The sequence below is a fragment of the Heptranchias perlo genome, chromosome 6 (genome assembly GCF_035084215.1).
Source record: "Heptranchias perlo isolate sHepPer1 chromosome 6, sHepPer1.hap1, whole genome shotgun sequence".
Classification (NCBI taxonomy): Eukaryota; Metazoa; Chordata; class Chondrichthyes; order Hexanchiformes; family Hexanchidae; genus Heptranchias; species Heptranchias perlo.
The window spans coordinates 2,561,013-2,588,292 of record NC_090330.1 but is presented as its reverse complement, the minus strand read 5'-3'; the positions used below and the strand labels follow the sequence as shown (position 1 = coordinate 2,588,292).

At 47.0% G+C, this 27,280-nt stretch overlaps 1 protein-coding gene across 1 annotated transcript in view; it reads right to left on the bottom strand.

The window, feature by feature from the left end:
* Positions 1-253: 253 nt before the first annotated feature.
* inppl1a (inositol polyphosphate phosphatase-like 1a) overlaps positions 254-27,280 on the bottom strand; it is a 146,018-nt gene continuing 118,991 nt past the window's right edge. Inside the window, exons 20-28 of the mRNA XM_067985599.1 lie at positions 26,245-26,358; positions 16,443-16,531; positions 15,556-15,643; positions 14,227-14,382; positions 9,631-9,706; positions 7,179-7,325; positions 4,966-5,737; positions 3,155-3,291; positions 254-1,666 (exon numbers count right to left, since the gene is read on the bottom strand). Of these exons, the coding sequence (XP_067841700.1) occupies positions 1,573-1,666; positions 3,155-3,291; positions 4,966-5,737; positions 7,179-7,325; positions 9,631-9,706; positions 14,227-14,382; positions 15,556-15,643; positions 16,443-16,531; positions 26,245-26,358 (1,673 nt within the window). The 3' untranslated portion in view covers positions 254-1,572. The remainder of the gene's footprint in view (positions 1,667-3,154; positions 3,292-4,965; positions 5,738-7,178; positions 7,326-9,630; positions 9,707-14,226; positions 14,383-15,555; positions 15,644-16,442; positions 16,532-26,244; positions 26,359-27,280) is intronic.

Here is a 27,280-nt window from a genome sequence, read left to right as displayed (position 1 = left end):
AAAGCTCCCTCTACACTGTCCCATCAAACACTCCCAGGGCAGGTACAGCACGGGTTAGATACAGAGTAAAGCTCCCTCTACACTGTCCCATCAAACACTCCCAGGGCAGGTACAGCACGGGTTAGATACAGAGTAAAGCTCCCTCTACACTGTCCCATCAAACACTCCCAGGGCAGGTACAGCACGGGTTAGATACAGAGTAAAGCTCCCTCTACACTGTCCCATCAAACACTCCCAGGGCAGGTACAGCACGGGTTAGATACAGAGTAAAGCTCCCTCTACACTGTCCCATCAAACACTCCCAGGGCAGGTACAGCACGGGTTAGATACAGAGTAAAGCTCCCTCTACACTGTCCCATCAAACACTCCCAGGGCAGGTACAGCACGGGTTAGATACAGAGTAAAGCCCCCTCTACACTGTCCCAAGCACCCATCAGAGACCGTCTGCTATCAGCTTTTCCTTCCGCCCTCAGACTACAGGTGGTGTGGTGAGAACAAAATTGGGGGGAAAGAGTGAGAAGAAATATGCTGAAGAAACACAAAGATTTTCTTTTGCCCCCTCAACGTAAAATTTTCCAGAAGATTCTACCACAGCGACTGACGGTAGCTGATCGTCATTCGCCCCAGAACTCACCGCAGGGCAGAGAAGCAAAAGTGCCCTCCAGTGACGAAGGGAAAAGAAATCCCAGTAGATATCTCTGCACAATCCTAACTTCATTTCCCCGCACTTCCCATCTGATATGTGGTGTCTCTCTCTCTCTCTCCCTAAACCTTGCCCCATAGCAGCTCCTCCCCACAGGATACAAAACAGGAGTGATTTTACCCCAGTCAGAACAGGTTGGTCCCATTTCGAGAAACACTCACGATTCAGTTCCCGCCTTCTGCATTATCTGCACTGTGCCCGTGCTCCTCACACCCCTGCCCTTCCGTCACAGCACAGAACGGTGCGCACGCATATAATCAGTACCCAAGGGCAGTGCCGCACAGCTACAGTAGAACTCATTCTCCCAACGCCAGACTGGAAGACTGGCTTTCTGTGACACAGGGAGAAAGGCAATTACTACACCCTCAAGTAACATCATTTTACCCTCGCCACCCCCCCCTCTTCCCCCAGGCAGACAGCTCAGACGATGGGTTTTAGCTGCACACCGTGGATTGAGGTACAGCAGCAGACGCGCTGTGCTCGCAGTCATCGCTGTCCACCTCTCATCTTATAACCTACAACAGCTGGATTGACGAGACCCCGGTCGACGGAGGCATCACGAGCGCCGGATTCCTTTTCCGTGACAAATTCCCTGCAAAGAATGTGGGCGGAGAAACTGTACTGTGGGAAGAGAGGAGTTGGGGGGAAAAACAGGACGAAGGGAAGGAGATGGTAGATTCTGCCCTCCGCAGTACGGTTAGTTCTATAATCAGTGCTCAGGGCTGGAACTCCACCTCCTCACCCGGACAGGTCAGATCATATTTATGTTTTCTCCTTTTCAATATTGCTTCAGGAGATTTAGGACTACTGTTTATCAAGTTTAAAAAAAATCTCCTAAGGCACTTTTTAAAAAATAAATCAACAGCAAGTTATTTTCCAAGTTGCTGCAAACTCTCCAGCAGAATGTTCTTGTGAACGGGATCAGTCACACCAGCTTCTTCCAAGTCTTCCTTTGTTATGTCGCTGTTGGAGGAATCAAGAGAAAAAACACAAACAATTGTTAATTGGAGGTTTTCCCATTTCCCCGTCAGTGCTGTCTGTCATCCCCTCCTTTCCATCTTGCACTGAGGGATTGTTCCATCATATGTTTGCCTTGGAGGGGGTCCAGCGCAGATTCACCAGAATGATACCGGGGCTAAGATGGTTAAATTATGAGGACAGGTTGCAAAGACTAGGCTTGTATTCCCTCGAGTACAGAAGATTAAGGGGTGATCTAATGGAGGTGTTTAAGATGATTAAAGGATTTGACAGGGTAGATAGAGAGAAACTATTTCCTCTGGTGGGGGGAGTCCAGAACAAGGGGGCATAATCTTAAAATTAGAGCCAGGCCGTTCAGGGGTGATGTCAGGAAGCACTTCTTCACACGAAGGGGAGTGGAAATCTGGAACACTCTTCCCCCAAAAAGCTGTTGAGGCTGGGAGTCAATTGACAATTTCCAATACTGAGATTGATCGATTTTTGTTGGGTAAGGGTATTAAGGGTTACGGAACCAAGGCGGGTAAATGGAGTTAAGATACAGATCAGCCATGATCTAAATGAATGGCAGAACAGGCTCGAGGGGCTGAATGGCCTCCTCCTGTTCCTTGCCCAAGCAGCCATTCTTCACATACTGAATCTGTGCAGTGGGTGTGCTGGTAAGATACTCCCCATGGGGCATTGCAGCCGAGGGGACTGGTCCACATGGAGCTAATTACTAGCACGGAGCAATCAGGAGCAGGAGCCCGGGCTGATTTGTCTAGCCTGGACCTTCCCTAGGGACTGCATCTCAATGTGCTCCTGCAACCCTGAGAGCTACACTGCCCACAGTATAACTCCTGGTAGGGCCACCCTTGTCATGCTGGGATTTGAACTCTCAACCTTTAGGTTGCTAGTCCAGTACTATAACCACTAGATTACCGTACCCTTACGAGAGTTTCCATTCAGGGAATAATGTTCTTGGTATCAGGATGCATGTTATAAAATGGGTGTATTATGTGCACAGTTTATCAGTAACTGCATACTGCGAATGCTGGAAATCTGAAATAGTAAGTTCTGATGAAAGGTGATCGACCTGAAACACTAACTCTTTGTTTCTTTCTCCACAGATGCTGCCCGACCTGCTGAGTGTTTCCAGCACTTTGTGATTTTACTGCAGTACTGATGCTGCCCCTGCTCTCCCACCCTGTCTTCTCACACACTGCGGACGCTAAACGAAAGCAGCATCACGTGCAAACCGCCAAGAGACAGGAGCGTGAGTTCACTAGCTGGTCACTGCACCAACTAGTAATGTCCTCCACAGTTGGGGAGTCACAGCACCTGGACTTGGGCAGAGGTCAATAGAATTTATCGGTACTGTTACAATCGCGGTATGCAGAGGGATGCTATTGCAAAAAGAGATTAGTTTGGGCGTTTATTAGGGATTTCTATACCCAGCAATGACAGAGAACAGACCCGCAGTGCACAGATGCTTACCTCAGGAACTCCAAATCATCCCAGCCATTATGGACCAGCCCTTCTTCGTATCTCTCTAATCCCAGGCGACGTAACCAGTTGCCTACGCTGGAGTCATAGGAGAGACTGGAGCTGGTGCTGCTCGCCTGACACGAAGCCTACGGGAGGGAACGAGACAAGTTTACCGACACGCACACCTCGTACAGAACAAACGGTGCAACGCATCACCAGTGGTCTCAGAGGAGACGTTAAACCCAGGCCCCTGTCTGCCCTCTCCAGTTGGACGCAAAAGATCCCACGGCACACTAACAAGGAGCATCTGTGGACGTTGTCTACATGGACTTCCAAAAGGCATTTGATAAGATTCTGCTCAAGAGATTATTGACAAAAATGAAAGTGCATAGAATTACATAGAATGTACAGCACAGAAACAGGCCATTCAGCCCAACTGGTCCATGCCAGTGTTTATGCTCCACATGAGCCTCCTCCCATCCCTCTTCATCTCACCCTTTCACAGCATAACCTTCTATTCCTTTCTCCCTCGTGTGTCTATCTAGCTTCCCCTTAAATGCATCTATGCTATTCACCTCAACTACTCCATGTGGTAGCGAGTTCTATTGTAGCCTTTTGACTTGGATTGGTAATTGGTTGGGAGGAAGGAGACAGAGGGGGCAGGGATAAACTCTGATTGTCAGGATGTAACAAGTGGTGTTCTCCAGGGATCTGTACTGGGGCCTCATCTTTTCACCATATATATCAATGACTTAGATGAAGGAACAGTGAGTTGTATATCCGTGTTTGCGAATTACACTAAGTTAGATGGCACAGTAAGTTGTGTGGATAGGAGGAGGAAGTTACAAAGGGTAATAGACAGACTAAGTGAGTGAGCAAAACTATGGCAAATGGAGGTCAATATGGGGAAATGCAAAGTTTGGGTCAGAGGCGACAAATCAGAATATGTTCTTCATGGAAAGAGATTAGGAGCTGTGGAGGAGCAATGGGATTTGGGTGTCTGTATACACGTCACTAAAAGCTAGTAGGCAGGTACAAAAAGCAATCAAAAAGGCTAATGGAATGTTGGCCTTTATCTCAAGGGCGCAGGAATACAAAGGGGAGGAATTGATTCTTCAGCTGTACTGAGCCTCGGTCAGACCCCCATCTGGAGATACTGCGTTCAGTTCTGGGCCCCGCACCTCAGGAAGGATAAACTGGCCTTGGAGAGGGTGCAGTGCAGATTCACCAGAATGATACCGGGGCTTAAAGGGTTCCTTTAAGTTTAGAAGGTTGAGGGGTGATCTGATCAAGTGTTTAAAATGATTCGATAGAGTAGATAGACAGAAACTATTTCCTCTGGTGGGGGAATCCAGAACAAGAGGGCACAATCTTAAAATTAGAGCCAGGTCATTCAGCGGTGAAATCTGGAAGCATTTTTGCCACACTTAGGACAGTGGAAATCTGGAACTCTCTCCCCCAAAAAGTTGGGGATCAACTGGAGCTTTTAAGATGGAGATCAATAGATTTTTGACGGGCAAAGCTAACAATGGATATGGAGCTAAGGCGGGTAGATGAAGCTGAGGTACAGATCAGCCATGATCTAATGGAATGGCGGAACAGGCTTGAGGGGCTGAATGGCCTCCTCCTGTTCCTATGGATGACTTTAAAATGGGGTCTGAATATATGTAATGTATTTTATAGCTAGCTATCTCTTATCAAGAATCTTACATCTCCTGCCCTCTAACCCCACATGAACGGCCATGGGAGAATGTTAACCAACGTTTGAGGGGCCGTTAACGATTGAAGAGACTCTGGCACCAGGACGCCCTGACGGTTACCTCTTCGGCCATGTCCTCTTCGATGCTCTCCTTTATGGAGCGCGGAGGGAAGGTGGTGGGTCGGCTGTAGTCGGGGAGCAGCCCTCGGGAAGGCTGGCCTTTCACCGGCAGCGGAGGGTTCCTCAGCAGGGGCTCGGTCTTGCCCACCTGGTAGTCCACCTCGCTGAGACTCTTGGCCATCTGGAGGGCGGAGTAGGACCGGTCATCCACGATGCCTTGGTAGGGAGCGCTGCAGTGATCCGCCAGGAATGGGCCAGCCAGGTGAGGGGTGCCAGAGGCTGGCTTCGGCTTGGGGTGGGCTTTGGGGGGAAACTTGGCCTCCGAAGGGTCGGCAGGAAGCCGGTGTTTGCCGGCGGGGTTCCTCAAATCGGGTTCGTCCTTCGCCGGCCCGGCTTTGGGTCGCTGGAGGTCTTTCGCGGAGGCGTAGAAAGGATTATCCACCATATCCATGTCCACCGCCTTGGGGAGAGGAGGAGGGGGGTAGTCGGGTGGCGGCCGATTCAGGGTCAACACCTCGTCATCCGAGAGGGACCCCTCCTCGCTTGCTAAGGGAAGGCGTCCCGAATGATGCCGCTTCTTATCTTGTTGGCCGAGTGTGACCTGGCCCTTGCTTTTCTGCCCCGTCTTGGGAAAGGCTGAGGCCTGGTGGTCCGGTGACATGAGCGAGGCTTGCTGATGCGGGACTCCCTCCAGGATGTAGTAAGCTGGGTTGTTGAAGCTGTTCTTGCAACACAAAGCATCTGCGTCGGAGTAAATCTCTTGTTGCTTTGACCTGAGAAAAAAACACACACCCAAGATCAGATCGTGCCAGTCAAGGTCACCTTTCTGTTCAAAATATCTCTACTAAAGGCGCTGATTCTCGTTGGGGTAAAGGCTTCCAAAGGTATGGCCGCCTCCCACCACCTCATTCAAGTGCCAGCCGCGGCTCAGTGGGCAGCACTCTCGCCTCGGAGTCAGAAGGTTGTGGGTTCGAGCCCCATTCCAGAAACTCGTAATCCAGGCTGACACTCCCAGTGCAGTACTGAGGGAGTGCTGCACTGTTAGAGGTGTCGTCTTTCGGATGAGATGTTAAACTGAGGCCCCATCTGCCCTCTCAGGTGGATGTAAAAAATTCCAGGGTACTATTTCAAAGAAGAGCAGGGGAGTTCTCACCGGTGTCCTGGCCAGTATTTAGCCCTAAACCAACATCACTAAAAACAGATTATCTGGTCATTATCACATTGCTGTTCGTGGGATCTTGCTGTGTGTTAATTGGCTGCCGCGTTTCTGACATTACAACAGTGACTACACTTCAAAAAGTACTTCATCAGCTGTGAAGCACTTTGGGACGTCCTGAGGTCATGAAAGACGCTATAGAAATGCAAAGTCTTTCTTTCACGTGTGAGTCGAGACAGTAATGGTTGTCAGGCTATTCCATCATAACGGGCATCACCTCGAAGCATGAGCCCGGCCTCACCCGACACCCAGGAGTCATTAGATGGTAATCAGGAGTGGGAGCTGACTCCTCTCTTCTCCCCTCCCCCATCGCAACCTGATGACACCAGGAAAAATGATGCTGCCGGATTATTGTAAAAACCCAACTGGTTCACTCAAGCCCTTCAGGGAAGGGAACCTGCCGTCCTTACCCGGTCTGGGCTATGTGTGTGACTCCAGTCCCACATTATGTCAGGGCAACTCAGGACGGGCAATAAATGTGATCTTGCTCACGCCCAAAGGACAAATAGAAATGCAAATCCTTTCTTTTCTATCCGCAGGCGAGGATTTCCTGGCGTTGGGACTACAAACGGAGGGCAAAATAAATACCCTGGGGTGCTCACAGCAGCAACGGAACATGGAGCGACACAGACTGAGGACCAGCTGGGAAATCTCAACAGGGCGATAAAAATTAGGCTGCACAAGGTGACACCACAACTCCCGGCCAGAATGGAGATGATTGGGTAATTCGCCCGTCAATCATGCCTGGAGACCGCACTGCTGTAAGTGACTGGGATTGATTTTAATGCACATAATTTGGATTACATAACTATCCTCCACTCATTGCATTTTGCTGGAGAAATAATCCTGCTTTTATCGGGAGACTTTGCTGCAGCTTCAGTCATGAGTTGTTTGCTGTAAGTCCCACGCCACCTCACTGGCTCACACAGTGGTGTCAATACTCATTCCGTAAAAGGTAACACCTCCACCTTCCCTCTCCTCCCCCCACCGGTACTTACCTGGACTGGTTGTCTTCAGCCGTCGCTCCAGGGAGCAGAGCTGGCGCACGTCCCGTGGTGACGCAGCTGGGTTTCTCTGCCTCCTCGCCCTGTTTCCCAACCTGTGCCCCCACGCTCTCCACAGAGGCCAGCTTCTTCGAATTCCCTCTGAAAGGGCACAAATAAACGTTAAAACAGAAACCAGGCGACAAGGTCACGATAGCCTCTGCATCAGGTCACCGCAAGACTGCCATCATGACCTTCTGTGTAGCAGCAAGAGGCTCAGTCGCTCACGAGGGAAGCAAGCACCCTTGGCACAAAGCCTGATCTTACCGAGCAAGATATTCAGAGAGTGAAAAAAAAACCCTAATTAAACATAAAATCCAGCTTATAAATTGCACCTGGGCATTTGTCCATCTTTACCTCAAAAGAAGGTTAAGGAGAGATATAATAGGAGGTGTTCAAAATTATGAAGGGTTTTGATAGAGTAAATAAGGGGAAACTGTTTCCACTGGCAGAAGGGTCGGTAACCAGAGGACACAGATTTACAGTAATTGATAAAAGAACCAGGAGGGAGATGAGGAGAATTTTTTTTAAGCAGCGAGTTGTTATGATCTGGAATGCGCTGCCTGAAAGGGCGGTGGAAGCAGATTCAACAATAACTTTCAAAAGGGAATTGGATAAATACTCAAAAAGGAGAATTTTACAGGGCTATGGGGAAAGAGCAGGGGGAGTGGGACTGATTGGATAGCTCTTTCAAAGAGCCAGCACAAGCACGATGGGCCTCCTCCTGTGCTGTATAATTGTATACATAATCACTGATCAGGAAGGTCAGTTGACCCATCTTAGTCCATCCAGAATGGCCCCGAGCCCCCAGCGCAGCATCTAACTGTTTAACTGATTACAAGGTTTTCACTTCCAATATTCTAAGTCTGGACTCTATCCCCTGGCTGGAGAGTCTAGAACTAGGAGGCAGAGTCTCAGGTTAAGGGGTCCGCCATTTAAGACCGAGATAAGGAGGAATTTCTTCACTCAGAGGGTTGTGAATCTTTGGAATTCTCTACCCCAGAGGGCTGTGGATGCTGAGTCATTGAATATATTCAAGGCTGAGATCGATAGATTTTTGGACTCGAGGGGGATCAAGGGATATGGGGATCAGGCGGGAAAGTGGAGTTGAGGTCAAAGATCAGCCGTGATCTGACTGAATGGCGGAGCAGGCTCGAGGGGCCAAATGGCTGACTCCTGCTCTCATTTCTTATCTCCGTTTCACACTTTGATTACTCTCTGTGCCAAGAGTTTCCCAATCTTAATTTGTGATTGGTGCGTGCGCCCCCCGACAGCTCCGCGCTGCCTAGAGTGGTACTGAGCCGTAAAGGCCAAGAAGGTCTCAGATTCTATGCCGAGTTTGCAGATCTCGGCCCGGCCGGTGATGTGCCAGTGTCAGGGGCCTGCAGGACAATGGAGGGGCACCACAGAACTCGATCCGGACCCCACCTCATGTCCACACAGGTGCACTTTCAAGCAGGAGTCACCGGATGATCAGAGGCCAGAACCCCAGCTGGTTTTCTCCCTTCCTAAACCAACAACGACTTGCATTTATATAGCGCCTTTAACGTAGTACAACGTCCCGAGGTGCTTCACAGGAGCGATTATCAAACAAATTTGACACCAAGCCACATACGGAGATATTAGGACAGGTGATCAAAAGCTTGGTCAAACACATGGGTTTTAAACAGCGTCTTAAAGGAGGAGAGAGAAGTAGAGGGGGAGAGGTTTGAGGAGGGAATTCCAGAGCTTAGGACCTAGGCAGCTGAAGGAGCGGCCGCCAATGGTGGGGCGATTAAAATCGGGGATGCGCAAGAGGCAAGAATTGGAGGAGCGCAGAGATCTCAGAGGGTGGTAGGGCTGGAGGAGGTTACAGAGATCGGGAGGGGGAGCGAGGCCACGGAGAGATTTGAACACTAGGATGAGAATTTTAAAACTAAGGTGTTCCCGGACCGGGAGCCAATGTGGGTCAGCGAGCACAGGGATGATGGGTGAACGGGACTTGGTGCGAGTTCGGATACAGGCAGCAGAGTTTTAGATGTTCCGAAGCTTATAGAGGGTGGAAGGTGGGAGGCTGGCCAGGATAGCATAGGAATAGTCGAGTCTGGAGGTAACAAAAGGCATGGATGAGAGTTTCAGCAGCAGATGGGCTGAGGCAATAGTAGTTTTACCTTTGGTTTCGAATAAACTAGTTTAAAAGGATAATAATTCTCCCACCGATTCCCCCCCTCAAAGAGGAGCACACAATCGGTTGCATTCTCCGCGAGGAAATTCCTGCTCTCCCGTGAAAACAGCAGCTCCCACCTGAAAGGAGTGGGACATTTTCCAGGTCCGCTGTTGCCCTCCCCTCCCCCACGGAGGAAGAATCAATGCCAGTGGCATCAGCGAGCATCAAAGCAAGAAAGGATCTGCCAAACCATAGCCGTACTTCAAGTCCTGGTTCGATCTGCACCCCGGCTTTCCCTTGCTTGCTCCAGTTTCATCCTTGTCGACTCTTATCCATTCTGCGGAACAGAGGAGATAGATTCACCCAATCAGCTGTGCTGCACTCAGTTTAACCATTGGTCCAACAGTCGGGGTAAATGGGCTAGATTGTCTATGAACAGGTGGTTAAAATTTAACCCATTTAACACGCAGTGTAGGAGTGATCTGAAATTTGGTATTGTGCTGTTGTATCTCTTTGGTACCAGCAGATGGGGCTGGAACACAATCCCAAATACAAAATAACACACATTTATCCAGCGCCTCGTGCCATTGAAAAGTCTCAACATACTTCACACAATTAATTACTTTTGCAATGTAATTACTTTTGAAATGCAATGACTTATGCAGCTAAAAGGAGTAGGCAATCATCCCACAAACAGCAACGAGATGAATGACCAGAGAATCTGTTTTTCGTGATAGAAACATAGAAAATAAGAGCTGGAGTAGGCCATTCGGCCCTTCGAGCCTGCTCTGCCATTCAATATGATCATGGCTGATCCTCTATCTCAATACCATATTCCCGCTCTCTCCCCATACCCCTTGGTGCCTTCTGTGTCTAGAAATCTATCACCTTAAATATATTCAGTGACTTGGCCTCCATAGTCCTCTATGGTAGAGAATTCCACAGGTTCACCACCATCTGAGTGAAGAAATTTCTCCTCATCTCAGTCCTAATGTCCTACCATGTATCCTGAGACTGTGACCTCTCGTTCTGGACCCCCCTCCAGCCAGGGGAAACATCCTCCCTGCATCCAGTCTGTCGAGCCCTGTCAGAATTTTATATGTTTCAATGAGATCCCCTCTCATTCTTCTAAACTCGAGTTAATACAGGCCGAGTCGACCCAATCTCTCCTCATATGACAATCCTACCATCCCAGGAATCAGTCTGGTGAACCTTCGCTGCACTCCCTCTATGGCAAGTATATCCTTTCTTAGATAAGGAGACCAAAACTACACACAATACTCCAGGTGTGGTCTCACCAAGGCTCTGTATAACTGCAGTACTCTGGGATGCAGATTATCAGGCCCTGGAGATTTATCGGCTTTCAGTCCCATTAATTTCTCCAGCACTATTTTTTTTTTACTAATACTAATTTCCTTTAATTCCCCCTTCTCAATAGACCCTTGGTTCCCTAGCATTTCTGGGAAGTTATTTGTGTCCTCTTCCGTGAAGACAGAACCAAAGTATTTGTTTAATTGCTCTGCCATTTCCTTGCTCCCAGTTATAAATTCTCCCGTTTCTGACAAAAAGATTGGTGAAGACATTTGTCTTCACCAATCTTTTTCTTTTTACATACTTGTAGAAGCTTTTACAGTCCACTTTTCTGTTCCTTGCAGTTACTCTCATATTCTATTTTCCCCTCGTAATCAATCTCTTGGCCCTTTTTCTGCTGAATTCTAAACAGCTCCTAATCCTCAGGCTTGCTAATTTTTCAGGCAACTTTATATGACTCCTCTTAGGATCTCATACTATCCTTAATTTCTTTTATCACAGTGTCAACTGTGGCTCAGTGGGTAGCAATCTCTCGCCTGAGTCAGAAAGTTGTAGGTTCAAGTCCCCACTCCAGAGACTTGAGCAAATAATCCAGGCCAACGCTCCCAGTGCAGTATTGAGGGAGTGCTGCACTATCAGAGGAGCTGTCTTTTGGCTGAGACGTTAAACCGAAGTCCCGTCTGCCCTCTCAGGTGGACGAAAAAGATCCCATGGCCACTATTCGAAGAGGAGCAGGGGAGTTCTCCCTGATGTCCTGGCAAATACTTATCCCTCAACCAACACCTAAAACAGATTATCTGGTCATTATCTCATTGCTGTTTGTGGGATCTTGCTGTGCGCAAATTGGCTGCCGTGTTTCCTACATTACAGCCAGTGAATTACTTTTTGCAGTGTAGTTACTGTGGTAAAGTGCTTTGGGATGTCCTGAGGTCGTGAGACACACTGTAGAAATGCAAGTCTTTCTTTATTAATCAAACAGACGACATGCTGACTGTCTGGGGCAGTACCGAGGGAGTGCTGCCTTGCAGATGACTTTGACCCTGGTCTGGTTGTTCCAGTAATGCAGACCAACGTTAAAGATCCATGAGAGAAGAGCAGGATGTTCTTCCCGTGTCCTGGCCAGCATTCCCCGCTCAATGAAAAACAAACATGCCGACTGGTCATTCTTCCCACTGCAGTTTGAGGGATCTCAATGCATGCAAATTGACTGCCACGAACGCCTACACAAAAATCAATGCGCCTCAAAGTAATTCATTGTATGTGAAATTTGTTTCGAAGGACACAAAAAGGCACTATACATCCTCCTTTGTGGTTTATAACCTCATTCCAGCCCCTTGATATGTTAGGGGCATGGTAGCATTCTGGTTCTGTTACTGGACTAATAACATGGAGAACATGAGTTCAAATCCACCTTGGCCAACCTAACCCGTTTTGGGCCTATATATGACTCCAGTCCCTCACTAATGTGGTTGACTCTTAACTGCCCTCTGAAGTGGCCAAGCAAGCTCCTCAGTTGCAACTAGGGTTGGGCTACAAGCATCAGTCTTGCCAACGACGTCTACACTCCAAGAATAAATAAAAAATGAATCTTGTAATGCACTCCCACACATCTGCAACACAAGCAATGACTGGCAGTGCTGCGTTCACCAAGACATTTCTGCAATCCAGAGGGGCAATCGTTTACATTCCAACCTGAAAACTGCTAGCAGTATCCGTTTTTAAAATAATGCGAAGGAAAGCCCTACAGCACATTCTGCAACATCAGAGGACAGTGCTCTCCGCTTCCCGATGTCATGCATCAAAGGCAGTTGTTAAATATAAATAATATTAGAAGTCTTACATCTGCGCACATATCCTGTCAACTTTTCCACTATAAATTCCTATGTCCACATTTATAATGGAATCTGCCTATGTAAACTTGTCACACTGCAATACACCTGTGGTGACGTGACAGTTTACATAGGCAGTTTACATTATAAATGTGGACATGGGAACTTATATTGGTAATAAAGGACAGAATGTTTTTTTTAAATGCCCCTAACAGTTTTTAAGTCAATCCCGAAGCCACAGTAACTCATTGCGTGAAGGTCTAAGAGACGTTTTTACGTTAGAAGACGCTGTATAAACGCAGGCGCTCAAAAGGACAATGCATCTCCACTGACGGAACGCCATACAATGCGAAGACAGTGGAACGGAAAGCTTACTGAGGCAGAGCATTTGTAAACAGAGAGTTCAAAGTGATGCCACATCACAAGACTTCCAATCAGAGCTGGCTGGTTTCCCAGCACTTGGGGAAAGCTGCCAGTAAGTGTTCTCTGCTTCTCTTTGAGGAGGAGCGGGGGGGAATGGGAGACAGACACTTGGGATTCCTTTCTCAAAAAAAACAAATAAAACACATGATGCAAGGAACCAGGTTTGACTCCAACATCATAGAATTTACAGCACAGAAACAGGCCATTCAGCCCAATTGGTCCATGCCAGTGTTTATGCTCCACAGGAGCCTCCTCCCTCCCTACTTCATCTCATCCTATCAGCACATCTTTTGGTTTGGTCTTTTGTTGAACATGTTTGTTTCTCCTCTCCTCCCTCGTCTCCTGAAAGTCCAGACTCCTATTGGGGTACATTTCCACGGCCGGTGGCCATCGTCCCATTAACATCCCCCCCACCCCACCCCCAAATGGCCACACTTGTCTGTGAGCTCAGACAGCAGAGCAATGGCAGAGTATCGCACCACGTGGGATCGTCACAGCTGAGCCCTGCCCTGTCTTCACCTGGCCATCCGTACACAAATATTTTATTCTGTTGCTGCCCAGATAAAACCACAAACTCGGACACTGACTTCCATTGGAAACAGGAGGACGTCATATATTCTTGAGATGACCATATAACGTGAAACAAAGAGGACGAGCATCTGAAACCTCTCGGCATCAAAGGTGGCAGTATAGCTGCATTCTTACTCAGTTTAAAAAGGTCAGTATCAGGGGTAAAAGGGTTAAATTATGAGGACAGGACGCATATATTAGGCTAGTATTCCCTCGCGTATAAAAGATTAGGGGATGATTCAATTGAGGTGTTTAAGATGTATAACGGAGTTACTAGGGTAGATAAAGGAAACTATTTCCTCTGGTGGGAGAGTCCAGAACAAGGGGGCATAACCTCACAAGTAGAGCCAGGCCGTTCGGGGGTGATGTCAGGAAGCACTTCTTCATACAAAGGGGAGTGGAAATCTGGAACTCTCTCCTCCAAAAAGCAGTTGAGATCGGGGGTCAATTGAAAATTTCAAAACTGAGATTGATAGATTTTTGTAAAGCGAGGGTATTAAGGGTTACAGAACCAAGGTGGGCAAATGGAGTTAAGATACAAATCAGCCATGATCCAATTCAATGGCGGAACAGGCTCAAGGGGCTGAATGGCCTACTCCTGTTCCTATGCACCGAGACAAATGGGAGAGCGGGGGTCATTAACACCTACACGCAACATGGACTTTTGAACAAAGCCATGAAAGAACCGGACACGCTGGAGTGTTATCGCTGCTGTGCTAAGTACCGTAAAGGCGCTCCCGGGTTCCGATTCTCTCTGCTGGCACTCGGACCTTCATTGACCCACGGATGTTGCCAGTTTCTTCCCCTCTGTGCGACAGCGAGGTCAGGAACTGTTGGGAGGTGCTGCCGATCATCGACTTCAGTGCAATGCAGCACTCGCCTGCGGAAGGACGGAACGCGTGAGGGGCGTGGCATCAAATAGGAGAACTTCACTTACACACAAATCATACGGTCATCACATCAGCTGGTTAGCAGTCTCACCTCAGAAGATTGTGGACCCAAGCCCCACTCCGGGACATAATCTAGCCCGACAATTAAGCACAGTACCGAGGGAGTGCTGCACTGTTGGAGGTGCCGTCTTTCCGAGGAATCATTAACCAAGGCGCTGTCTGCCCTTTCGGGTGGACGTAAAAGATCCCACTGCACTACTTCGAAGAGAAGCAGGGAGTTCCCCCAGTGTCCTGACTAACATTTATCCCTCAACCAATGCCATCAAAAACAGATCATGGTGGTGGCAACTTGCATTTAGATCGTGCTCTTGATGTGGAAGACCGCAAGGCGCTTCACAAAGGCGCAAGGAGAATGGATGTCAAGCCGGAGAAGAGGAGATTAGGAGTGGTGGCCAAAAGCTTAGTCAAAGAGGTGGGTCTTAAAGAGGAGACAGAAGCATAGAGGTATAGAGAGGGAATTCCAGTTCGGTGGCTCAAGGCATGGTTGACAATGGTGGAGCAAATTGAGGGGGGGATGCATAAGGGGCCAGAGTTGGAGGAACAGAGTACCAGGATGAAGTGGGGGTTGAATGCTTGAAGGTGGTTAGGGATTGGGAGTGGTGAGGCAATGAAGGGGTATAAAAACGAGGATACCAATTTTAAATCGGAAGCATTGATGCAAGGAATCAGGAACCAATGCTGGTTAGCGAAGACATGGGTGATGGGCCAACAGTGCTTGGTGTGGGAAAGGATACAGCAGCAGAGTTTTAAATGAGTTGAAGTTTATGGAGAGCAGAGGATGAGATGCCAGCTGGGAGAGCACTGGAGTAAGTGAGTCGACAGGTGACACAGGCATGGATAAGAGTTTCTGTGGCAGAAGTGGGTCACGCTGGCGAGGCCACATTTATTGCCCATTGACGGTCGCCCTGAGAAGGTGCTGGGGTCATTTCAAATATTAAAAGTCAACCATGTAGTGTGGGACTGGAGTCACGTGGAGGCCAGACTGGGCAGGGGTGGCAGCTTCCCTTCCCCGAGATGCCTCTTTCTGATCGTCACTGCAATGGGATTAAGCGGAATACCTCCTGTCCTCCCCTGCTCCCTCCTGCTACAATAGCACGACTTACCGTAGGATTCATAACCATCCACGGATTTGACTGTGAGGAGCAGATGCTGGTCCTGGAGATACTCGATATCCGACAGAATTGGCTTCAGCTTTAAAACAAAATACATTGATCATTCCTGATTTCACTGATAACAGGCTAACAATCAGCCTTTTGAAATGTAACAATCTCGTGTTGTTACTGGACATATTTAGTACATTGGAATCTATACCCTCCATGGGAAAAAAATAACATTTAAGCCATTATGTCCCAATGTTGCATCATACACTCAATTCATTGCTTCAATTTGCTCCCAGGAACAACACACCTGTACCCACCAGTACTTCACCCTAGCTCGGTGTCAGACTTGGCTCAGTGGGTAGCACTCCCACCACTGAGTCAGAAGGGGTGGGTTCAAGCCCTGCTCCAGAGACTGGAGTGCATAATCCAGGCTGACACTCCCAGTGCTGTACTGAGGGAGTGCTGCTCTATCGGAGGTGCCATTTCTAAGATGAAATGTTAAACCGAGGCCCCGTCTGCCCTCTCATGTGGACGTAAAGATCCCATGGCTACTATTGTGAGGAAGAGCAGGGGAGTTCTCCCCGGTGTCCTGGGCCAATATTTATCCCTCAACCAACATCACTGAAAACAGATGATCTGGTCATTATCACATTGCTGTTTGTGGGATATTGCTGTTTGTGGGATCTTGCTGTGCGCAAATTGGCTGCCATGTTTCCGACATTACAACACTGACTACACTTCGAAAAAGTACTTCATTGGCGTTTTGGGACGTCCTGAGGTTGTGAAATGTAAGTTCTTTCTTATGTTAACTCAGTGGTGAATCACAAGCATGAAATATGGCAGGACAGCGCACGACCTGCGCAAAGCGACATGCGGTCTGTTTGATTTACCGTCGGGAGTTGCCTTGAAGACCAGCCAACCTTCAAAAAGTTGACGTTGTCGCTGCTTTGCGTATCGTTTTCTGAACTTTTCTTGAATTCTGCAACAGAACGGGTGAAGACAAGGGTGTTAAGTTCTTTTACTCCCTCCCAAACGTGGTGACTCTTGTTGGGGTAAACCTGTGCATGCCGGCTGCCCACCAAGAGCCAGTCAGCCCAGACAGTGAATGTTAGCAGGCTGTTCAACCTTGATAGGAGAGGGGAGAGGGAGAGGCGGGGAAGACAGGGATGGAGAGAGGGAGGAGGGAGAGGAAAATGTGGGCATCACAGCAGCTCCCCATTCTGTCTCCGTTCAACTACCAGGGGCATCGGGCTTGGACAAAGGATCGCCACCCTAAATATCAGCATGTCGCCTCACCTCCCAGACACAATCAGTCCACTGCTGTGATGCAGTGAGCCAAGGCCAGAGCCAAAATCTGAGCTCATCAAAATCTCTGTTCAGACCAGGGGGCAGCAGAGTGCCCAGCAAAAAGACGAGTGTCATCGGAACAGGGTGAAAGACCAAAGACAAGAAAGGTCGGAGTGGGAACGGGAGGAAGGAGGCAAGGTGACGAGCCACAGCAAGGTCAGGGTCACACTTATAGACAGAATAGAGCTGAATAGGACACTTAACCTTCGTTTGGTCTCCCCAGTGGAGAGCTGTGAATGTAGTATACCAGATTAGAGGATCGAGTTACATCAAAACTACAGCACAGAAACAGGCCATTCAGCCCAACTGGTCTATGCTGGTGTTTATGCTCCACACGAGCCTCCTCCCTCCCTATTTAATCTCACCCTATCAGGATACCCTTCTATTCCTTTGCATAGGTGAGATGCTGTCTCAAGAATCAGTATGGGTGGAAAGAAGAAATAACAAGGGGCAGAAAACACCGGTGGGAGTAGTTTATTGGTCCCCTAATAGTAGCTATACCGTTAGACAGAGTATTAATCATGAAATAATAGCAGCTTGCAACAAAAGGTAATGCAGTAATCATTGGGGACTTTAATCTTCATATAGACTGGGCAAATGAAATCGGCAAAGGTAGTTTGGAGGACGAGTTCATGGAATGCATTCAAGATGGTTTCCAAGGGGATTAGGTCCTGGAACCAACCAGAGAAGAGGCTATTTTAGATCTTGTATTGTGTAATGAGACAGGGTTAATTAGTAAAGGATCCTCTGGGGAAGAGTGATCATAATATAACAGGATTTCACATTGAGTTTGAAAGTAACGTACTTAAGTCTGAAACTAGAGTTTTAAACTTAAATAAAGCCAATTACATAGGTATGAGGGGTGATTGGCAAAGATAGATTGGGGAATTAAATTCAAGGGTGTGATGGTTGAAAAGCAATGGCAAACATTTAAAGAAATATTTCAATATTCTCAACAAATACACATTCCATTGAGAAATAAAAACTTCACGGGAAAAGTGATCCACACGTGGCTAGCTAAAGTAGTTATGGATAGTATTAGATTAAAAGAAGAGGCCTGTAATGCTGCCAAGAATAGTAAGCCTGAGGATTGGGAGAGTTTTAGAAACCAGCAAAGGACGACCAAAAAATTGATAAAAAGGGAGAAAATAGAATATGGAAGTAAACTAGCAAGAAATATAAAAACAGACTGTAAGAGCTTCGATAAGTATGTAAAAAAGAAGAGAGTAGCAAAAGTAAACATTGGTCCCTTAGAGGCTGAGAGAGGAGAAATTATAATGGGGAAATCAGGAAATGGCAGATGCGTTAAACAAACACTTTGTATCTGTCTTCACAGTAGAAGACACAAAAAGCATACCGGAAATAGTGGGGAACCAAGGGACTAATGAGAGTGAGGAACAAAGTAATTACTAGTAGAGAAAAAGTGCTGGACAAACTAATGGGACTAAAAGCTGATAAATCCCCTGGGCCTGATGGCCGACATCCGGGGGTTCTAAAAGAGGTGGCTACAGAGATAGTGGATGCATTGGTTATGATCATCCAAAATTCCCTAGATTCTATAACGGTCCCAGCGGATTGGAAGGTAGCAAATGTAACCCCGCTATTCGAGAGAGAGAGAGAAAACAGGGAACTATAGGCCAGTTAGCCTGACATCAGTCGTCGGGAAAATGCTGGAATCCATTATTAAGGAAGTGGTAACAGGGCACTTAGAACATCATAACATGATTAGGCAGAGTCAACATGGTTTTATGAAAGGGAAATTGTCTTTGACAAATTTATTAGAGCTTTTTGAGGGTGTAACTAGCAGGGTAGATAAAGGGGAATCAGTGGTTGTGGTATATTTGGATTTTCAAAAGGCATTCGATAAGGTGCCAAATAAAAGGTTGTTACACAAGATAAGGGCTCATGGTGTTTGGGGTAATATATTAGCATGGATAGAGGATTGGTTAACAGACAAAAGAGAGTAGGGATAAACGAGTCATTTTCAGGTTGGCAGGCTGTAACGAGTGGGGTGCCGCAAGGATCAGTGCTTGGGCCTCAGCTATTTACAATCTATATTAATGACTTGGATGAAGGGACTGAATGTAACGTATCCAAGTTTGCTGATGATACAAAGCTAGGTGGGAAACTAAGCTGTGAGGAGGACACAGAGTCTGCAAAGGGACATAGACAGGTTAGGTGAGTGGGCAAGAAGGTGGCAGATGGAGAACAATGTGGGGAAATGTGAGGTTATTCACTTTGGTAGGAAGAATAGAAAGAGTATTTTTTTTGTTAAATGGTAAGAAACTTAAATTTTGTTGTCTAGAGAGATTTGGGTGTCCTGGTACAAGAAACACAAAAGGTTAGCATGGTGGAAGAAGAAGCAATTAGGAAAGCAAATGGCATGTTGGCCTTTATTGCAAGGGGGATGGAGTACAAGAGTAAGAAAGTCTTACTACAATTGTACAAGACATTGGGGAGACCACACTGTGTACAGTTTTGGTCTCCTTATCTAAGGAAGGATATACTTGCCTTAGAGGCGGTGCAACAAGGGTTCAGTAAATTAATTCCTGGGATGAGAGGGTTGTCCTATGAGGAGAGGTTGAGTAGAATGGGTCTTTACTCTCTGGAGTTTAGAAGAATGAGAGGTGATCTCATTGAAACATAAGATTCTGAGGGGGCTTGAAAGGGTAGATGCTGAGAGGTTGTTTCCCCTGGCTGGAGAGTCTCGAACTAGGGGGCATAGTCGCAGGATTAAGGGTCGGCCATTTAAGACTGAGATGAGAAGGAATTTCTTCACTCAGAGGGTTGTGAATCTTTGGAATTCTCTGCCCCAGAGGGCTATGGATGCTGAGTCATTGAGTATTCAAGGCTGAGACAGTATATTTTTGGACTCTAGGGGAATCAAGGAATATGGGGATCGGGCAGGAAAGTGGAGTTGAGGTTGAAGATCAGCCATGATCTTGTTGAATGGCGGAGCAGGCTCGAGGGGCGGTATTATGGCCTACTCCTGCTCCTATTTTTATGTTCTGATGTTCAAATGGAAGGAGTGTTTGGGCCCTGGTGATTGGTGTGGGAGAGGGGTTGTATCTCCTGTGCTTGCACAAGAAAGTACCACGGGAAGGGCAGGTGGAAGTTGAAATGGTGGAAGATGGGAGGAAGCCGAATTTTAATGACTAAAAAAAACAAATCAGGAACGCCACGAAATGTGGACATTGACCTCCACATGAATTCTCTGACCAACCTCCTCGGGCCCAGTCCGGAATCTCGCCTCGCAAAGCGAACCCCTGCAAACAATCAGTACACCAAGCACAGCACAGCAGGGTGTTTATAAAGCAGCAAATATAGAAACATAGAAAATAGGAGCAAGAGCAGGCCATTCAAAATGATCATGGCCGATCGTCTAACTCAGTACCCTGTTCCCGCTTTTTCCCCATAGCCCTTTAGCATTAAGAAATATATCTATCTCCTCCTTGAATATATTTAATGACTTGGCCTCCACTGCCTTCTGTGGTAAAGAATTCCACAGGTTCACCACCCTCTGAGTGAAGAAATTTCTCCTCATCTCGGTTCTAAAGGGCATACCCCGTATCCTGAGACTGTGACCCCTGGTTTTTTTTAATTTTTTTTTATTCGTTCACGGGATGTGGGCGTCGCTGGCAAGGCCGGCATTTATTGCCCATCCCTAATTGCCCTCGAGAAGGTGGTGGTGAGCCGCCTTCTTGAACCGCTGCAGTCCGTGTGGTTCAAGAAGGCGGTTCTGGACACCCCAGCCATCGGGAACATCCTCCCTGCATCTAGTCTGTCTAGTCCTATTAGAATTTTATATGTTTCTCATTCTTCGAAACTCGAGTGAATATAGGCCTAGTCGACCCAATCTCTCCTCATACGTCAGTCCTGCCATCCCAGGAATCAGTCTGGTAAACCTTCGTTGCACTCCCTCCCTGGCAAGGATATCCCTCCTCAGATAAGGAGACCAAAACTGCACACAATACTCCTGATGTGGTCTCACCAAGGCCCCGTACAACTGCAGTAAGACATCCCTGCTCCTGTACTCAAATCCTCTTGCAATGAAGGCCAACATACCATTCGCCTTCCTAACTGCTTGCTGCACCTGAATGCTCACTTTCAGCGACTGGTGTACAAGGACACCCAGGTCTCATTGCACCTCCCCTTTTCCCAATCTATCACCATTCAGATAATAATCTGCCTTTCTGTTTTTACAACCAAAGTGGATAACCTCACATTTATCCACGTTATACTGCATCTGCCATGTTCTTGCCCACTCACCCAACTTGTCTAAATCACATTGGAGCCTCTTTGCCTCCTCCTCACAGCTCACATTCCATCCCAGCTTTGTGTCATCTGCAAACTTGGAAATGTTACATTTAGTTCCCTCATCCAAATCATTGATATATATTGTGAATAGCTGGGGCCTAAGCACTGATCCCTGCAGTACTCCACTGGTCACTGCCTGCCACACGGAAAAAGAACCGTTTATTCCTACTCTCTGTTTCCAGTCTGTCAACCAATTCTCAATCCGTGCCAGTATATTCCCCCCAATCCCATGTGCTTTAATTTTGCACACTAACCTCTTGGGTGGGACTTTATCAAAAGCCTTCTGAAAATCCAAATACACCATATCCACTGGTTCTCCCCTATCTATTCCACCAATTACATCCTCAAAAAACTCCAGTAGATTTGTTAAGCATGATTTCCCTTTCATAAACCCATGCTGACTTTGTCCAATCCCGTTAATGCCTTCCAAGTGTTCTGTTATCACACCTTTGATAATAGACTCTAGCATTTTCCCCACTACTGATGTTAGGCTAACTGGTCTGTAATTCCGTGTTTTCTCTCTCCCTCCTTTTTTAAATAGTGGGGTTACATTTGCCACCCTCCAATCTGTAGGAACTGTTCCAGAGTCTATAGAATTTTGGAAGATGACCACCAATGCATCCACTATTTCCAGGGCCACTTCCTTTAGTACTCTGGGATGTAGATTATCAGGCCCTGGGGATTTGTCAGCCTTTAGCCCCATTAATTTCCTTAGCACTATTTTTTTTTACTAATACTGATTTCCTTCAGTTCCTCCCTCTCACTAAACCATTGGTTCCCTAACATTTCTGGGAGGTTATTTACGTCCTCCTTTGTGAAGACAGAATCAAAGTATGTGTTTAATTGTTCTGCCATTTCTTTGTTCCCCATTATAATTTCCCCCATTTCTGACTGTAAGGGACCTACATTTGTCTTCACTAATCTTTTTCTCTTGACATATTTATAGAAGCTTTTACAGTCAGTTTTTATGTTCCCTGCTAGTTTACTCTCATACTCTATTTTTCCCCTCATAATCAATCTCTTTGTCCTCCTTTGCTGAATTCTGAACTGCTCCCAATCCTCAGGCTTGCCACTTTTTCTGGCAATTTTATATGTCTCCTCTTTGGATCTAATACTAGCCTTAATTTCTTTTGTAAGCCACGGTTCAGCCACCTTTCCTGTTTTATTTTTGCGCCAGACAGGAATGAATAATTGTTGTAATTCCTGCACACGTTCTTTAAATATTAGCCATTGCCTATCCACTGTCATCCCTTTTAGTAAAGTTCCCCAATCTATCATAGCCAACTCGCACCTCATACTTTCGTAATTTCCTTTATTTAGATTCAGGACCCTAGTTTCGGATTCAACTACTTCACTCTCCATCTTGATGAGGAATTCTATCATGTTATGGTCGCTCTTCCCTAAGGGACCCCGCACAACAAGATTGTTAATTAATCCTTTCTCATTGCACAATACCCAGTCTAGGATCGCCTGTCCTCTAGTTGGTTCCTCAACGTATTGGTCTAGAAAACCATCACGTACACACTCCAGGAATTCCTCCCCCACAGTATTATTGCTAATTTGGTTTGACCAATCTATATGTAGATTAAAGTCACCCATGATTATAGTTGTACCCTTCTTGCATGCGTCTCTAATTTCCTGTTTAATGCCCTCCCCTACATCTCCACTACTGTTTGGGGGCCTATAGACAAGCCCCACCAACATTTTCTGCCCCTTGGTGTTTCTTAGTTCCACCCATACAGATTCCACATTGTGATTTTCCGAGCCAATATCCCTCCTCACTATTGCATTGATTTCCTCCTTTATTAACAACGCTACCCAACATCCTTTCCCTTTTTGCCTGTCCTTCCTAAATATTGAATACCCCTGGATGTTCAGTTCCCATCCTTGGTCACCTTGCAGCCAGGTCTCCGTAATCGCAACTATATCATAACCGTTAATATCTATCTGCGCTGTTAATTCATCTAGCTTATTGTGAATGCTCTGCGCATTAAGACACAATGCCTTTAGACTTGTCTTTTTAAGATTGCTAGTCATCTTAGTTTGATTTTGCACTATGGCCCTATTTGTTTTTCGCCCTTGTATTCTCTGCCTTCCACTATTGCTTCTTCCCTTTCTGTCTTTTGTTTCTATCCTTGTTTCCCCCTCCTGTCTCCCTGCTCAGGTTCCCATCACCCTGCCATTCTAGTTTAAATCTTCCCCAACAGCACTAGCAAACAACCCCATGAGGACATTGGTCCCGGTCCTGCTCGGGTGTAACCCGTCCCGCTTGTACAGGTGACACCTTCCCCAGAACCGGTCCTAATGTCCCAGGAATCTAAATCCCTCCCTCCTACACCATCCCTGCAGCCACGCATTCATCTGGTCTATTCTCCTGTTCCTATACTCACTAGCACGTGGCACTGGTAGTAATCCTGAGATCGCTACCTTTGAGGTCCTGCTTTTTAATTTATCTCCTAACTCCTTAAATTCACCTTGCAGGACCTCATCCCTTTTTGTTAACCTTTGTCGTTGGTACCGATCTGGACCACGACTACTGGCTGTTCACCCTCCCCCTCCAGAACGCCCTGCAGCCGATCCGTGACATCCTTGACCCTAGCACCAGGAAGACAACATACCATCCTGGAGTCACGTTCGCGGCCACAGAAACGCCTATCTGTTCCCCTTACAATTGAATCCCCTATCACTATAGCCCTGCCACTCTTATTCCTCCCATCCTGTGGAGCAGAGCCACCCGTGGTGCCACGAACTTGGCTCTTGTTTCTTTCCTCCGATAAGCCATCTTCCCCCAACAGTATCCAAAGCGGTATATCTGTTTGAGGGAGAAATGGCCCCAGGGGACTCCTGCACTACCTGCCTAGTCCTGCTTACTCTTCCTGGTGGTCATCCATTTCTTTTCTTCCTGCGTAATCTTTACCTGCGGTGTGACCACCTCACTGAACGTGCTATCCACGATAGTCTCAGCATTGCGGATGCTCCACAGTGAATCCACCCGCAGCTCCAGCTCCGAAATATGGTTGGTCAGTAGCTGCAGTTGGACACACTTCCTGGACATGTAGTTGCCAGGGGCACTGGTAGTGTCCATGACTTCCCACATAGCGCAGGAGGAGCATATCACAGGTGCGAGCTCTGCGACCATGACTTGCCTTAGATTAAACTTGTTAGTTACTCCCTTTAAGGAGTTTACTATGTTTAAGGAGTCCCTGTGTGTGCTTACACTGGCCACTAGTCACTTGGAGTGAGAGTGATGATTACGCGCAATCTGTATGGAGGCGGCGAACACAAACTACATACTGCAACGAAAAATACACTTTTGTTTTTACAAAGAATGTACAGCACAGAAACAGGCCATTCGGCCCAACTGGTCTATGCTGATGTTTATGCTCCACAACAAGCCTCCTCCCACCCCTCTTCATCTAACCCGATCAGCATATCCTTCTTTTCCTTTCTTCCTCGTGTGTTTATCTAGCTTCCCCTTAAACGCATCTATGCCATTCACCTCAACTACTCCTTGTGGTAGCGAGTTCCACATTCTAACTGGGTAAAGAAGTTTCTCCTGAAATCCCTATTGGATGAGTTAGTGACTATCTTTTATTTATGGCCCCTAGTTTTGGATTCCCCTGCAAGTGGAACCATCTTCTCTACGTCTACCCTATCAAACCCTTTCATAATCATGAAGACCTCTATCAGGTCACTCTTCAGTCTTCTCTTTTCTACAGAAAAAAGCCCTGATCTATTCAAACTTTCCTGATAGGTATAACCTCTCATTTCTGGTATCATCATAATAAATCGTTTTTGCACCTTCTCCAGTGCCTGCACTTCAAACAAATTTCAAAGCTGAACTCACAGACAGACTCAGTTCTAATTCTAAAGGAGCTTTCACGTGACGGGAGTGTAGTCGGCAGGATACGGCGGGACTCCGACTCTCAGTTATACTCCACGGAGTAAGTTGCCCCACACTCGGGAACCGAAGGCTTCATGTCCACGAATACGAGCACCTTTTGTTTTATAAACGGAGTTAGTATTGACACCGATGTGTCAGCCAACGAGTTGGAGGCGGGGCTGGATTTGCGGTTTTAATTTACGCATACACTGCAGGAAACAGAGTCTATTTACTCAGCAAACAAGAGTCTCCTGAGTACAGCAGGATTATTTCTCCAAAAAAATGCAGTGAGTGGAGGATAGTTACATAATACAAATTGTCCAGTCACTTACAGCTGGGGTCTCCAGGTGTGATTGATGGGGGAATTACCCAATCATCTCCATTCTGGCTGGGAATAGTGGTGTCACTATGTGCAACATGTTTTTATTATTCGTTCTCGGGATGTGGGCGTCGCTGGCAAGGCCGGCATTTATTCCTCATCGCTAGCTGCCCTGAGAAGGTGGTGGTGGGCCGCCTTCTTGAACTGCTGGTGGCGGTTTGATGCATCACAGGAGCTTGCTAGGCCACTTCAGAGGGCAGTTAGGAGTCAACCAGATTGACGTGGGACTGGAGTCACTATAGGCCCAGACAAGGTGAGGACGGCAGGTTTCCTTCCCTAAAAGTCATTAGAGAAACAGTCGGGTTTTTACATCCGACAGATGCATGGTCACTTTTACTGATACTAGCTTTTTTTTAAAAAAAAACCTCCAAATCCACCATGGTGTTTAAGGATCTGTAAACTCGTGCAGCCAGGCTCCTGCACTTGCTGCAGTACAGCAACCCTATAGTGGAGCCCAGCACTCAGGGGCAGCACCTGGCTAAGTAATGGGGAGAGCAACGTGATGGGATCAGTGAAAATAGGCAAAATATAAACGCACCTGAAATAAAACAGAGTGACCATTTCTTTGGAACATTGCAGTGTGGCCGTGCTAGGCTTGGGTCCTATCGGCCCTGACCCCTTCTTGGTCAGCTCGAGCCACCCATTGATACGGACCATTACAATCTGGACTTCAATAAAGAGCTGATCGTGCCAGATCAATCTGGAGAAACATCACAGTGGGGGTGGAGGGGAGGAGGAGGAGGCTTCCATTCACCAAGTTACTCACCTTCCAGGCAAGTCGAGTAGAACTCGATGAAGAACTTAGTTCTGCTGGCAGTTTTCACGATGGCTTCGATATTCTCGAAGTCGATGTAAGCCTGGTCGGACGTCTTGGAGAGACCTGAGTTTAATCATGAAGCAGGAATGAGTAATAAGCAGCGAGATTTTGTTGGTTTCTTGCCTTGGCAATAAACTCCCTGGAGACTAAGGCCGCCAGGCCAGCCCTGTGTGCTTTCATTAACAGCTAGTTGGGTAAAACAACTGGCAGTAGCTCCCCGCTACCTGCCTTCTCCGTGCTGAATGGAGCAGAGCAGCAAGAAAAAGAAATCTTAAATCACTCACTCAGGCACGCGCACGCACTTAATAAAATAAATGCATGTGTGTAAACGCATGAAGCGTTGTAAACAAGGTTGGAGGGCTGTAGGTGCAATTAGCCACATGGGAATATGATGTTGTGGCGATAACGGAGACCTGGCTCAAGAAAAGGACAGGACTGGGTGCTTAATATTCCTGGATACAAGGTGTTCAGGAAAGATAGGGAAGGAAAAAAAAGGAGGGGTTGGTTATATTGATTAAGGAGAATATTGCAGTCCTGGAGAGAGAGGATGTCCTGGAGGGGTCAAGGACAGAATCTATTTGGTTAGAGTTAAGAAACAATAGAGGTGCCATTACACGACTGGGGATATTCTACAGGCCAACAACTAGTGGGAAAGATATAGAGGAGCAAATTTGCAGGGAAATTACAGAGAGGTGCAAGAGCCATAGAGTAGTGATAATGGGGGACTTCAACTATCCTAATATAGACTGGGACAGCGATAGTGTAAAGGGCAAGGAGGGGGAGGAATTTTTGAAGTGTGTTCAGGAGAACATTCTCGACCAGCACGTTTCCAGCCCAACGAGGAAGGAGGCATTGCTGGATCTGGTTCTATGGAATGAGACAGGCCAAGTGGAGCAAGTGTCATTGAGGGATCATTTAGGGAACAGTGATCATCGTATCATAAGGTTCAGATTAGCTATGGAAAAGGTCAAGGAGCAATCTAGAG